The sequence below is a fragment of the Mixophyes fleayi genome, chromosome 2 (assembly GCF_038048845.1).
Source record: "Mixophyes fleayi isolate aMixFle1 chromosome 2, aMixFle1.hap1, whole genome shotgun sequence".
Classification (NCBI taxonomy): domain Eukaryota; kingdom Metazoa; phylum Chordata; class Amphibia; order Anura; family Limnodynastidae; genus Mixophyes; species Mixophyes fleayi.
In genome coordinates, this window is record NC_134403.1 from 310,412,015 (window position 1) to 310,425,182 (window position 13,168).

At 41.7% G+C, this 13,168-nt stretch overlaps 1 protein-coding gene across 1 annotated transcript in view; it reads right to left on the reverse strand.

The window, feature by feature from the left end:
* Positions 1-12,669, reverse strand: part of SH3KBP1 (SH3 domain containing kinase binding protein 1) — a 316,533-nt gene extending 303,864 nt beyond the window's left edge. Inside the window, exon 1 of the mRNA XM_075196540.1 lies at positions 12,157-12,669. Within this exon, the coding sequence (XP_075052641.1) occupies positions 12,157-12,160 (4 nt within the window). The 5' untranslated portion in view covers positions 12,161-12,669. The remainder of the gene's footprint in view (positions 1-12,156) is intronic.
* Between the last annotated feature and the right edge of the window lie 499 nt (positions 12,670-13,168).

Here is a 13,168-nt window from a genome sequence, read left to right on the forward strand (position 1 = left end):
CCCTTAGAGTTGTAAGCTCTAACAGGCTGGGTCCTCTCCTCCACCATGTCTGTCTCCCTTGTATGAACTTGTCGTCATGTCTTTCTAGCTTCTGACCATCCATGAAGACATTATTATGCTTAACTGTATTCATGTTACGATCTGTAACTGTTATTATATTTGTGGTACTTATGTTTTTTAACTCTGTAAGACGACTGTCCTGCGCTATGGAATCTGTGGTGCCTTATAAATAAATGATGATGATGATGATGACTTCTATCAGATGCTAATGTAAAATATCAAACACACGAAGGTAGTATAACTGTCCGTAATATCCTGTCAATGTCTTACAAATAGGAGGGGAGGGGGGACATAGGATCTCATTCTGTGAATGTCATGCAGAGCATTACATTCTATAGCAGAAATGATACATCTAGTATGCTGTGGTGGATAAGTAAATACTTTGATAAATACGATAAGGATATGCCTAATTTGAATACTAAGCTTGAGCAACATAGTATACAGTATATTATATAGTATACAGTCCAGTGGCGCATGCAGGGGGGGTTTCTGGGTCTCCAGAAACCCCCCCCCCCCCTCCGCTACCTAAGTGCCCACCACAGTGGCACTGTCCTATATACCAGCCGCGGTGCTGTCAAAAAAGCATCCGCGGCGGTGCTGTATTGTATACAAGTGCCGCGGCTGCTGTATAGGACAGCGCTGCTGAAACGGACGCATGCACAGCAGCTCTCTCGCGTGTGTGGTTTTTTTTTGGGTCAGGGGGGGGAAACCCCCACCCCCCCCTGACAATCATGTGTGCGCCCCTGCAGTCATGGCCAAAGGTTTTGAGAATGACACAAGTATTATTTTTCACAAAGTCTGCTGCCTTAGTTTTTATGATGGTAATTTGCATATATTCCAGAATGTCATGAAGAGTGATCAGATGAATGGCAATTAATTTCAAAGTCCCTCCTTGCCATGACAATGACCTTGATCCTAAAAACTACATTTCCACTGCATTTCAGCCCTGCCACAAAAGGACCAGCTAACATCAGGTCAGTGATTCGCTCGTTAACACAGGTGAGAGTGTTGACAAGGAAAAGGCTGGAGATCACTCTGGAAGCTTTAAAAGGAGGGTGGCGCTTGACTTTATTGTTCTTCCTCTGTTAACCATGGTTATCTGAAAGGAAACACAAAAAGGGCTTCACAGGCAAGGTTATTGCTGCTAGTAAGATTGCACCTAAATCAACCATATATATCGGATCATCAAGAACTTCAAGAAGAGAGGTTCAATAGTTGTGAAGAAGGCTTCAGGGTGCCCAAAAACCTCCAGCAAACACCAGGACCATCTCCTAAAGTTGATTCAGCTGCAGGATCGGGGCACCACCAGTGCAGACTTCCTCAGGAATGGCAGCAGGCAGGTGTGAGTGCATCTGCACGCACAGTGAGGCGAAGACTTTTGGAGGATGGCCTGGTGTCAAAAAGGTTAGCAAAGAAGCCACTTCTCTCCAGGAAAAACATCAGGGACAGACTGATATTCTGCAAAAGGTACAGGGACTGAACTGCTAAGGACTGGGGTAAAGTAATTTTCTTTGCTGAATCCCCATTCAGATTGTTTGGGGCATCTGGAAAAAAAACGCTTGTCCGGAGAAGGAAAGGTGAGCGTTACCATCAGTCCTGTGTCATGCCAACAGTAAAGCTTCCTGAGATCATTCATGTGTAGGGTTGCTTCTCAGCCAAGGGAGTGGGCTCACTCACAATTTTGCCTAAGAACATAGCCATGAATAAAGAATGGTACCAAAATATCCTCCAAGAGCAGCTTCTTCCAACCATCCAAGAACAGTTTGGTGATGCATAATGTCTTTTCCTGCATGATGGAGCACCTTGTCATAAGGCAAAAGTGATAACCAAGTTGCTCGAGGATCAAAACATCAAAATTTTGGGTTCATGGCCAGGAAACTCCCCAGACCTTAAGCCCATTGAGAACTTGTGGTCAATCCTCAAGAGGCGGGTGGACAAACAAAAAACCCACAAATTCTGACTAACTTCAAGTATTGATTAGGCAAGAACGGACGGCCATCAGTCAGTATGTGGCCCAGAAGTTGATTGACAGCACTGAAAATATTGACTCTTTGCATAAACTTAATGTAATTGTCAACAAAAGCCTTTGACACTTATGACATGCTTGTAATTAAAGGGCTCACTGTGTATGTTCCCGTAAACCTTACATCAACCTTAGAATTCTAACATTTTGCATGCAAATAAACACACGGAGACATGTATAAGTTATTAAAAATTGCCAGAACTTTTATTATGATTTTAACTTTAACTAAACCTATGGTGGCGGAGAAAGGGCACTGCGAAACAACTCAAGCTGATAACACAATATCACAATTGGACTGGCGCAAACCGCCGTACGTCCACAACCACGGGGAACATATCCCATCATAACTTGCGCTGAGTTGGCGTCAGAGTGACTGCCCCTTTAAAACTCACTCTGCCCTCCCTCACCGAGCCGGACAGGGACCCTCCTAACCGAAGGGCCAAAAAGTGAGTTACTGGTGCCTCAAAGGGGGGCAGTGACCTACGACAACTACCAGTGCACCCACAAATCAGCCGCTGAACGCAGTGCCTTCCTACCGCAACATAAACCCAGAAATACTCGCAACTAGGAGTGGGTGGGTGGGATCTCGTGCTGTGGAATGAGGCAGAACAGGAAGTACAGCCTACTATACCAATCAAGGTCCCTCCCACTGGAGCACACATTGCTCGGGCCAAAACCTATGTTAACCCCTTCAGGTAAGATTTCAGTTTACTACAAACCCTGTCGCCCTTTAAGTGCATTCGTCCTATGCAGCCTCACTTGTCATTTACTTCAGTATACCATAGCAACATCTGACAAAAGGGTCTAAAAACACTGAAGCAGCAAACATTGTGAAAACCAATACTTGTGTCATTCTCAAAACCTTTGGCCATGACTGTAGAATGTTTTAGCAACAGCTATTAAGATATAAATAGCTCTTTGCTGTGATAATTGTGCCTTAAGGTCCATTTCAGTATGTCCAAGGCATGTCACCAACTTGAAAGAATGTATTTTTCCCTATGAGTGGGCATTGTTTACATGCCCACTAGCGGTTAACAGGAGTGTTTACAGCAGTGTTCTGCTGTTTATTCCCTATTTATGTCAATGGTCCATTCATTTTAATGGCCAATTAATTTCAATGGGGTTTTGCACTACATGTAGAAAGTTAAGTGAAATAAATAGGCTATTTAAAAGAAATGGTCATAGATGTGAATGTAGCTCCACATCACTGTTAATTGTTTTTTTTCCCTTACATCAAAAAAGGTTCTGTTAGTCTCTATTGATGTAAGATTTACTGACTACCAATCACAGGCAGTCAGCATGGGATAGAAATTGTGATTGGCTGAGTGGTTAATTCAGGTCACACACCTTCATTTGCAGGGTATCTAACAAGCAGTTTGCAGCATATGCTGGTTTTTAATTTTTCTTTCCTTTGAATTATATATTCACATGAAGACTTCCCATGGATTACAATTTAAGAAGGTTTCCCATGGATTACAAATTATAAAGACTTCCCACTGCTAATAATTTAAGCAGACTTCCAGGAGACTACAGCATTGCATTAACAAAACAGGTACAAGTACTATTGCGATACTGATAAATACATTCCCCCCACAAAAAAAAGCATGGGAAAGCTTTAACCACTCAGATATATAACATGCATTAATATGTAGGGTGGAGCAAAAAAAATAATGTCCAATTACTGTGAAAACAAACATTTTTTTCTGACAAGTGAGTTTTTCATCCTTTGATACATAGGCTCCCTAGTCTGTTATATAGACCATGCTCTGATTTCTAGGCCTAACCAATAAATCAGGTAAAAACATTTATCTGGTTTATAAATTTGACTTGACATGGTCAACTTGGCTTCCCCAACAGAGGTTCCAATATGGAAATCACTGTTTGCTGTATGATTGTGCTTTGGGCAGAGGGATCGGTCTGTAGAGCAGTTATATTTTTACAACAATAGGCCTTCATGTCAATGCTATACCGCAGAAGGATCTTTATTCCCTTAAGAGCCAATAGGTATAGTATTATTACATTAGATGTACAAAACGTCACAAGATTGACCTAAGCAGGCATTTACATTCAGATCCCTACTGTATATACGTATGAAAATCATTGTTGTGGTTTTTGTAATAGCTGCAAGTAATTGTGAATAACTGAGGCACAACGTCCGTAAAAACATTTTGTGGGTCGCTGAACAAAGTGTGAAAATAAAGAGATTTAAAAAAAACAAAAACATTTTGTGGGATTCTGATATGTTGACTATAAACACCACGCTCTTAAAGTGTACATGTTACCTGCACACAGTGGAGGCTACCATTTTGTGCGTTTAACCAATAGTAATGGGAACTAGAGATATAACAAGTGCATGAAACATGCCTGCATTGTCCTGAACACAGCTACAAAATGGCTGCCTCCACTACATGTTATAGCTGACTACACTTAGAAACCTTGAATCTCAGTGGTAAATTCTGACAGGTCCCATGTATGGGTGCATGTACTGTACATCTAGGATCAATATATATTAGGATTAGTCATACTTGCCAATTTATGGCAAGTATGATCCGGGAGATGCCGAGGGAAGGTGGCTGCGAGTCACCGAAAATCGCATCATTTTGGCCAAACACAGCGATTCCAGGTGAATCACGATTCCCGGTGAATAGCGGCCAATCTCCCGCATCGGGCAGATTGCCCGATGCGGGAGATTGCCATACTCTCCCGGGAGTCCGTGAGACTCACCCGAAATGCGGCAGAGTTGGCAAGTATGGGATTAGTACATTCTTATAAACCAATACTACCTCTTTAAAATCATACAGTTTTATATTTTCAGCTCATTACATTTGTAAAGCATACATTCCTCCATAAACACATGAATGAAATAGGGAAATTATAAAAGTAGCATATGTGCATATTCTGTAGTTCATAGCTGCCCCCATTCATTAGTAACAATAATATTTATCTCTATTACTATTACATTTTTAATTTCCAGGTCATCAAAATTCTTCAAATCATAAACACCACATCCATTCACAAAATAACCATCTGTATCATCAAGATTATATCCAGTATTTCATTACCATTGTTTATATTGCTTTAGTGACAATGTGAGCTATTGTTTGTGGGATTTGTTTTCCACGTTGACACATTCTGGAACATAGATGAATATAATTTCAGTTGACATTACCTATGTCAACAAGTGATATAGGATACATGACAGAGCGTTCTTGCAACACCACTTCAATAATAGTGTACTTAATACATAAAAATGACATGCAGTTAGAACAGACCATACAATTACAGGGTTGAAAGATCTTTTATGATATAAAGGTGTACAAATGTAAATTATTTAGTATATATATTTAATAAGCTTGTGCTTTCTAACTGGCAACCTTTAGAATTTCTGTTGTTCCCACACAATTGTGCAGCTTGAATGTAGCAGACAAACCACCAACCAGAAAAAATATGTACAGTTTACATATTTTCACAGATCGGGTATACGGAGAAGTGACAATGATTCAGAAGTCTTTATTTGAAATCTGTGCCGTCTTCCTAATGGAATTTGTAAACGAAATCTGCCACCGTTATTTAAAGAGTCCCAACATACTCAGCATTCATACAAAGAATGTTAAATCATTCATATCAGTCCCTGCCCCAGTGGAGTTTATGGTCTAAACACTCTACCACAGAAATACAACTACCAGTATGTTTTTAGACTATTAGGCAGCAAGTGAACAGTAAGTTCTTGAGGATGATGTGGTGGAAGCAGGAAAAATGGGCAAGCGTAAGGATCTGAGCGACTTTGTCAAGTGCCAAATTGTCATGGCTAGACAACTGGGTCAGGGCATCTCCAAAACGGCAGGTCTTGTAGGGTGTTCCCAGTATGCAGTGGTTTGTACCTACCAAAAGTGGTCCTAGGAAGGACAACTGGTGAACCAGTGGGAGTGTCATGGGAGCCCAAGGCTCACTGATGTGCATGGAGAGCGTAGGCTAGCCCATCTCTTCCAATCCCACGGAAGAGCTACTGTAGCACAAATTGCTGAAAAAGTTAATGCTGGCTATGATAGAAAGGTGTCAGAACAAACAGTGCAATGCAGCTTGCTACATATAGAGCTGCATAGCAGCAGACCGGTTAGAGTGCCAATGCTGAACCCTGTCCCCTGCCGTAAGCGCCTACAATGGATGCGCAAGCGCCACAACTGTTCCATGGAGCAATGGAAGAAGGTGGCCCGGTTTGATGAATCACAGTTTCTTTTACATCATGTAAATGGCCTAGTGCATGTTCGTCATTTATCTGGGGAAGAGGTGGCACCAGGATGCACTATGGGAAGAAGACAAGCCGGCAGAGGCAGTGGGATGCTCCGAACAAACACTTGGGTCATGGCATTCTTGTGGATTACTTTGAAACGTACCATCTACCTAAACATTGTTGCAGACCAAGTACATCCCTTTATGTCAACGGTCTTCCCTGATCGCAGTGGCCTCTTTCAGCAGGATAACGTGCCCTGGCACACTGCAAAAATTGTTCAGGAATGGTTTGAGGAACATGACAGAGTTCAAGGTGTTGTCTTGGCCTCCTAATTCCCCACCTCGCAACTTGCAGGACTTGGACTTACAAGAATCTGCTGCTAACGACTGATAAGTGCCAGATACAACAGGACACCTTCAGAGGTCTTGTGGAGTCCGTGCCTCGATGGGTCATAGCTGTTTTGGTGGCACAAGGGGGTCCTACATAACATAATATTGGGCAGGTGGTTTTAATGTTGCGGCTGATGTGTGTGTGTGTGTGTGTGTATGTATATATATATATATATATATATATATATATATATATATATATATATATATATATATATATATAATTTGTCAGGTATGTATGTAATGTAGGTACATTTGTCATCCATCGTCCACGGCAAGATCTACCTGGGTGTGTGATCCGTGGGTGAGGAAGGGCTTTAATTGGGACTTGGGCACCAAAGCCAAATGTAAATGTGACATAAATGTAAAGTGATGTGGTAGCAAGATAAATTACTTATTGTGGTCACAAAATCCGTGTATATTTAGTAAATATAGTAAAAAGATCATCATTAAATCATTTTGTAGGATAATTAAATTGAACAATTAGCAGCATTGTTATTCTCAACTACTTTTATGCAAGAACATTATTGTTCTAAAATGCACTATATAAAACTGCAGGGGGAAGTGGGGTAAATTAGGGAAGCAAAATAGGGTTGTTGAGTGACAAAGGGTGACAGTTATACAATAATAAAATAGACAATACTACATTGAACTTTATTATTAAAAGGACAGCACAATTTTATAATTTCAGTTTAGTGTAAGCAAAATAATTGTAATAATATCACGATCAAATAAATTATTTTCAAAATGGAATTAAACTAGCACCAAATGTTTTTTTAAAAAGTAACTCAGACAAGTAATTGCCTGCGGATCTATTGATCTACAGGCACATGATGTGGTCTCTTCCAGTCCCCGTACAGCCAGATGTCACATGGGACAGGTACTGCTCTATGTGTGCACGGGGCAAGATGCACAGAGAGGAGACTCCAAATCAGCATAAGTGTGAGGGAGAGGAGGGGGGATATGCTGCTATAATGTGTGAGGGAAGGGAGGGCAGATGTATGCCTCCATATTGTGTGAGGGAAGGGAGGGCAAATGTATGCCTCCATATTGTGTGAGGGAAGGGAGGGCAGATGTATGCCTCCATATTGTGTGAGGGAAGGGAGGGCAGATGTATGCCTCCATATTGTGTGAGGGAAGGGAGGGCAGATGTATGCCTCCATATTGTGTGAGGGAAGGGAGGGCAGATGTATGCTGCTACATTGTGTGACGGAAGGCAGGGGGGTCATTTTTTAAAGTGGCACTTTTATTAAAGACAAAACCCATTGGGTATTGTCTTTAATAAAATTGCCATTTGAAGAAAATGACTTCAAAGGGCCGGGAACTGCCACATAGTAAATATACCCCTGGGTGAGGAATGTCCAGTGGAGGACCTTGTTTTTAATGGCTGATATACACAAAGGGGCTGTTTGGGGGCTCAAATTTTTTTTCTTTCTTTTTTGAAATGAGTGCAAAATGAATATTAATTTTGGATCTTTTTCTCTGTGCGTCTATTTACATTGATTGCAATGCAATTTAATGTGTCCTTTCAAAGTGTGTTTCAAATATATTTAGTTAGCAAATTACAGTCAATGCAGTATTATAGCACTTCTGCCTCACAGCACTGAGTTCAAGAGTTCAATTCCCGACCATGACCTTATCTGTGAGGAGTTTGTATGTTCTCCCCGTGTTTGCGTGGGTTTCCTCCGGGTGCTCCGGTTTCCTCCCACACTCCAAAAACATACTAGTAGGTTAATTGGCTGCTATCAAAATTGACCCTAGTGTGTGTGTGTGTGTGTGTGTGTGTGTGTGTGCTATCAAAATTGACCCGTGTGGGCTATCAAAATTGACGTGTGTGTGTGTGTGTGTGTGTGTGTGTGTGTGTGTGTGTGTGTGTGTGTGTGTGTGTGTATATATGTTAGGGAATTTAGACTGTAAGCTCCAATGGGGCAGGGACTGATGTGAATAAGTTCTCTGTACAGCGCTGCGGAATCAGTGGCACTATATAAATAAATGATGATGATGGTGATGATGAAAATGCAATGGAAACAGGCATTATGAAGTGTTCATGTATTTTTGTCAAATTTCTGGAAAATAAATATTACTTTTGTTTACATTTTTAAAGCATGTAGAAGGATGAACGAATTGAACATGTCCATAAGTAAAAACACGCATCACAGTGTGATGGTTATAAAACCATGGATATCCGTGGATGGACTACAAGGCCTGAATTGATGATATACAGGTGGACGGGGGTAGCGCAGAATATGTTTTATTTTGTCATTTTATTTTCCTGGGTTTTTTTTTCCTTTTCATTTGATTTACTGTAACATACTGGATTTTTCCTGTGATGGGCGCAGCTGTGATGCGCACCTTCATTTTGTTGTGGTTTCATTCATAAGGTTGAACATTTATAAATGAAAAGTATAACTAAATGTGTAGCTGAGTGAACAACCACAAAGTAATATAGAATTGAATGATTTCCAGTATTTGTTAGCTGTCAGCAACCCATTAAAATAATGTGATACAAACAACAGACAGACATAATACTGTGTTATAGTATAGCGTTTTTCCTATATTGTACAGTATAGACTGTCCTATAAACAGTAATAGTGTTCTATTATTGCAAATTTTCTGCACCTGAAACACTTGAATATGTGATTCCGGGATCCTCTAAAGAAACTGTTGGTATTTCTGGGAATTTCTGCCCAAAGCCAACCTGACAGCTGCATAAAATTTCAAATATTCAACCCATTTTCAGGACGTGGAACGTATCTTTAGTGTAATAATCTAGGGGCCTCTCCAACAACGAAAGAGTTAACCTGGAAATAACAAAATTTTTTCAAGCACATACAATCCATCCTATCCTAAGTGGGACAAAGAATATTTTATACCACTTGGTGTTTTTCCACATTGAAAAATCAATGTTACTATTTTTTTACTACTTATCAAGGTCCCCACACTTACATATAGCCGGGACCTCTGCCAAACACCTAAAGTACTAGTCAGATCTTTCCATAGCAGCTCTAACTAAGAGGCCTAATTCAGGGCCCTCTTAACATTTTGGGCCCCCGGGCAAAAGCAGTGCACTGGGGCCCATATATATATGTCCTAAGGCGAGCTCAGGGAGGACAGAAACCTCCCGTGGAGCAGAAGGGCATATATATATATATGGGCCCTGCAGCCCAGGGGGCCCGTCAGAGTCAGCGAAAAAAAAAAATCCTGAAGAAAATACTTACCTTGCGGTCAGCTGGCGATCCGACTCCCTCCCTGGTCTCCTCCTCCGTGCTGCGCTCCGCAATGGATGTCGGGCGGGCGTGATGATGTCATACCCGACATGCACTGCGGAGCGCAGCACGGAGGAGGAGACCAGTGAGGGAGCCGGATCGCGAGCTGACCGCAAGGTAAGTATTTTCTTCTTTTCAGGATTTTTTTTTTTTCTCTGCCTCCGACGGGCCCCCTGGGCTGCAGGGCCCCCCGGGCACCTGCCCATTGTGCCCAATGGGAGAGACGGCCCTGGCCTAATTAATAATTACCGGCTTTTTGCCCGCAAGGTATGATCTGTCATTGCAACGATGACAGATGACCCTTTGGGGCAATTTACTAATAAAGTCACGTGGGACAGTGCGTCTGATAGGAGACTGTCCCGGAGATTGCTTTATTCTACTGAAGAGTCCTTGTTCTGACCCGGAGTCTTCACTGTGCATGCACAGTGGCCATTTGAGGACAACAGCGCAGGGGAGAGCCGCAACGCGTTTGCCATCGAGGTCCTGTGAAAAGCTAAGCTTTACGGAGCTTGATAAAATTGCCAGACCGCAGTCCCCATTAAGTATTATGGGGACTTGCGTTTAATGCGGTTATTTGCCTAATGCAGGAGATATCTCTGATATCTTATGAGATAGGCTTTTATTAAATGAACATTTTACTTAAAAATGCCTAAACCATGTGGAAATAGCAGTTTCCGCATGGTTTAGGGGGTCCATGAATAGACCCTTAGCGTTTGTTATCACTAGTAAAAACGTAACTGAGAAAGCGCAGGAATGTTGGTTTTTAGTGTGTGGAACTCACTGTAGACTTCTACTATGTGCATACCAGCAGCACACACGTGAATAGAAAAAGATGCTTTCCACAAACCAAAACACTATCAGACACTATTAGAACACTAGCAAACGTTAGTAACAGCAGACGTGGATAAGGTGGCATTAGGAACAACAGTTTCTAGTGGCCTACCCGTTTACATGCCTTTTACTAAAAATGTCATTAAAATGTGTGTAATTAACGCCAGTGGACATAAGGCCATAGAGCTGCTTTGTTGGATCTCCCTTGCTACAGAGAACTGAGCAGCGCCGATGGTCAATGGCAGATGTCCTGGCTATATGCAAGTGTTGGGACCCTGCTAAATACAGTGAAACAGAGCCGTAACTTAGAATTCTAGCGCCTGGGGCGAGAAAGAGAAATGTCGCCCTCCTAGCCCTCAATTTTAACCAAATGAACCTAAAATATTCCTAAATTGCGGCCCCCTTCAGCGTTGCGCCCTGGGCGGTCGCCCCTGTCGCACAGCCCTAGTTACAGCCCTGCAGTGAAAGGTGGGGTTCACGGAGGAGGTGACCTCAAAAATACTGTTATTGGGAAAGGAATTTATTTAGTAAAATGATTAAATATATTGTGCAATACACCATCAAATGTTGTGTAATAGGAAACATGCCACATATTCTTTCCACTAATTTGCACCATGTCCAAAAAAAAACCCCCAAAATGAACAATTACAATAATACAGGACACACATACACACATTTTAATACACAGACTGGGAGAGGCATCCTTTGCAGTAATGATACTGCACGTTAGAATTAGTATGGTCTCTGATATCAATATCATACAGTAACCAAAGGCAAACAATAGCATATAAATGCCACACAGTGACAGCTGCATTGTATCACACCATCACTAGAACTACTGTACTACAATAACTGCCTGACTGCAAGGACGACCCTTAACCCTTTCTTGACACAATGATGGGTCGCAAATTGCACCACACCGGGAATCTATACTACAGCCAGCTCTTATTCACTGAGACAGTTACTGTGTTCTTCATTTACAAGGTGTCAGCACGTTTTGCGGCACAGCTACAAAGGGGGCTTAATACAATGTATATACCATAATAATCATAACTACACATATGCCGGGGTACTACAGAGGCGTGAGGCTGGTACATGGAGCGTGCAATTCATTTATACCCAATAAAGTATTACTGAAATGATTGTAGGTTAAGCAGCATTCCTTTATTGTACTTCAACTGATCGGAATGCTCACAGACACATATATCACATATTGTACAGTACCTCATTTAAAACCAGTTAACTTAATCTGTAGTTTAACCATTTCAAGGATAGTGCATAAAAACATATTTCTGCAGTCCATTGTTAAAAAAAAATCTATAACATAAAAACATATCAATATTATTTGGAACTCACCCATTTATGTTGAATCAAGCTTTCAAGTGGTGGTTTAAGTTTCACGGGTGTAAAAGATCACTGATGAAATCGAAATTAAGTGTTCAAAATTCAGATGGATGAGGGACCCCTCTCTTCTTAATAATCCTTGTTCCAGCCCTGGAGGTATGAGATACAGCCCAGCTTCATAGAGAACAGTTGAACACCAGCTCCTTTACTGGAAGTAGCGGATATTGTAGTCAAATAAAATATGAGATCGCACTAAGTGAACAGCATCATTCACAGGTCTGGGGAGACACCTTGGTGCTGGAGATGCTGGGGATGGTCTCCAGCTGCTGCTGCTGCTGCTGCTATGGATGCACCAGGGATACAAGATCCAGGTCTCTTGCTTATTGTCAACACTGCAAGTGGAGGAACATTTGCTGATGTGTTTAAGAAAGTGACTGTAAAGAGAGCTGCATTTCCCCTTCCTCTCCACCACCTCCCCCTTGCAGCTGCTCATGCAGTGTTTGTGCGTGTCTCACTGATGCCTATAGCTGAGTGCTGCTCTGATTCAGTGACTGAGACCTGGGCTTCCAAGCATCGCGAGAGCCGCCTGTCTTCCTCCTCCTTCTACTCCTACTTGTCTGATCTGCAGGGCACAAAGATGCTCACCAAACCTACACAAACATTACCATGTATTATATTGTCATTGCATGTTGTAAATAGGGAGAGCACCAGTTCGTGTGCTGTATTTTCATATGCTATTGTGAAATTGCACTTCGACATATTCTGCTCATTATCCATTTGTAATTGAAAGCAATATCTAATTTACTAACATCCACCTCATGCATTTATTTTTATCTATTGTAAAATTATAGCGTTTGGCCTGTACATGTTTATGGCTTTCCATAGCTTTCCTGTGTGTTACTTCCCAGTCATAAGAGAGGCATAAGTGGGCAGCATGGTGGCTTAGTGGTTAGCACTTCTGCCTCACAGCACTGGGGTCAGGAGTTCAATTCCCAACCATGGCCTTATCTGTGTGGAGTTTGTA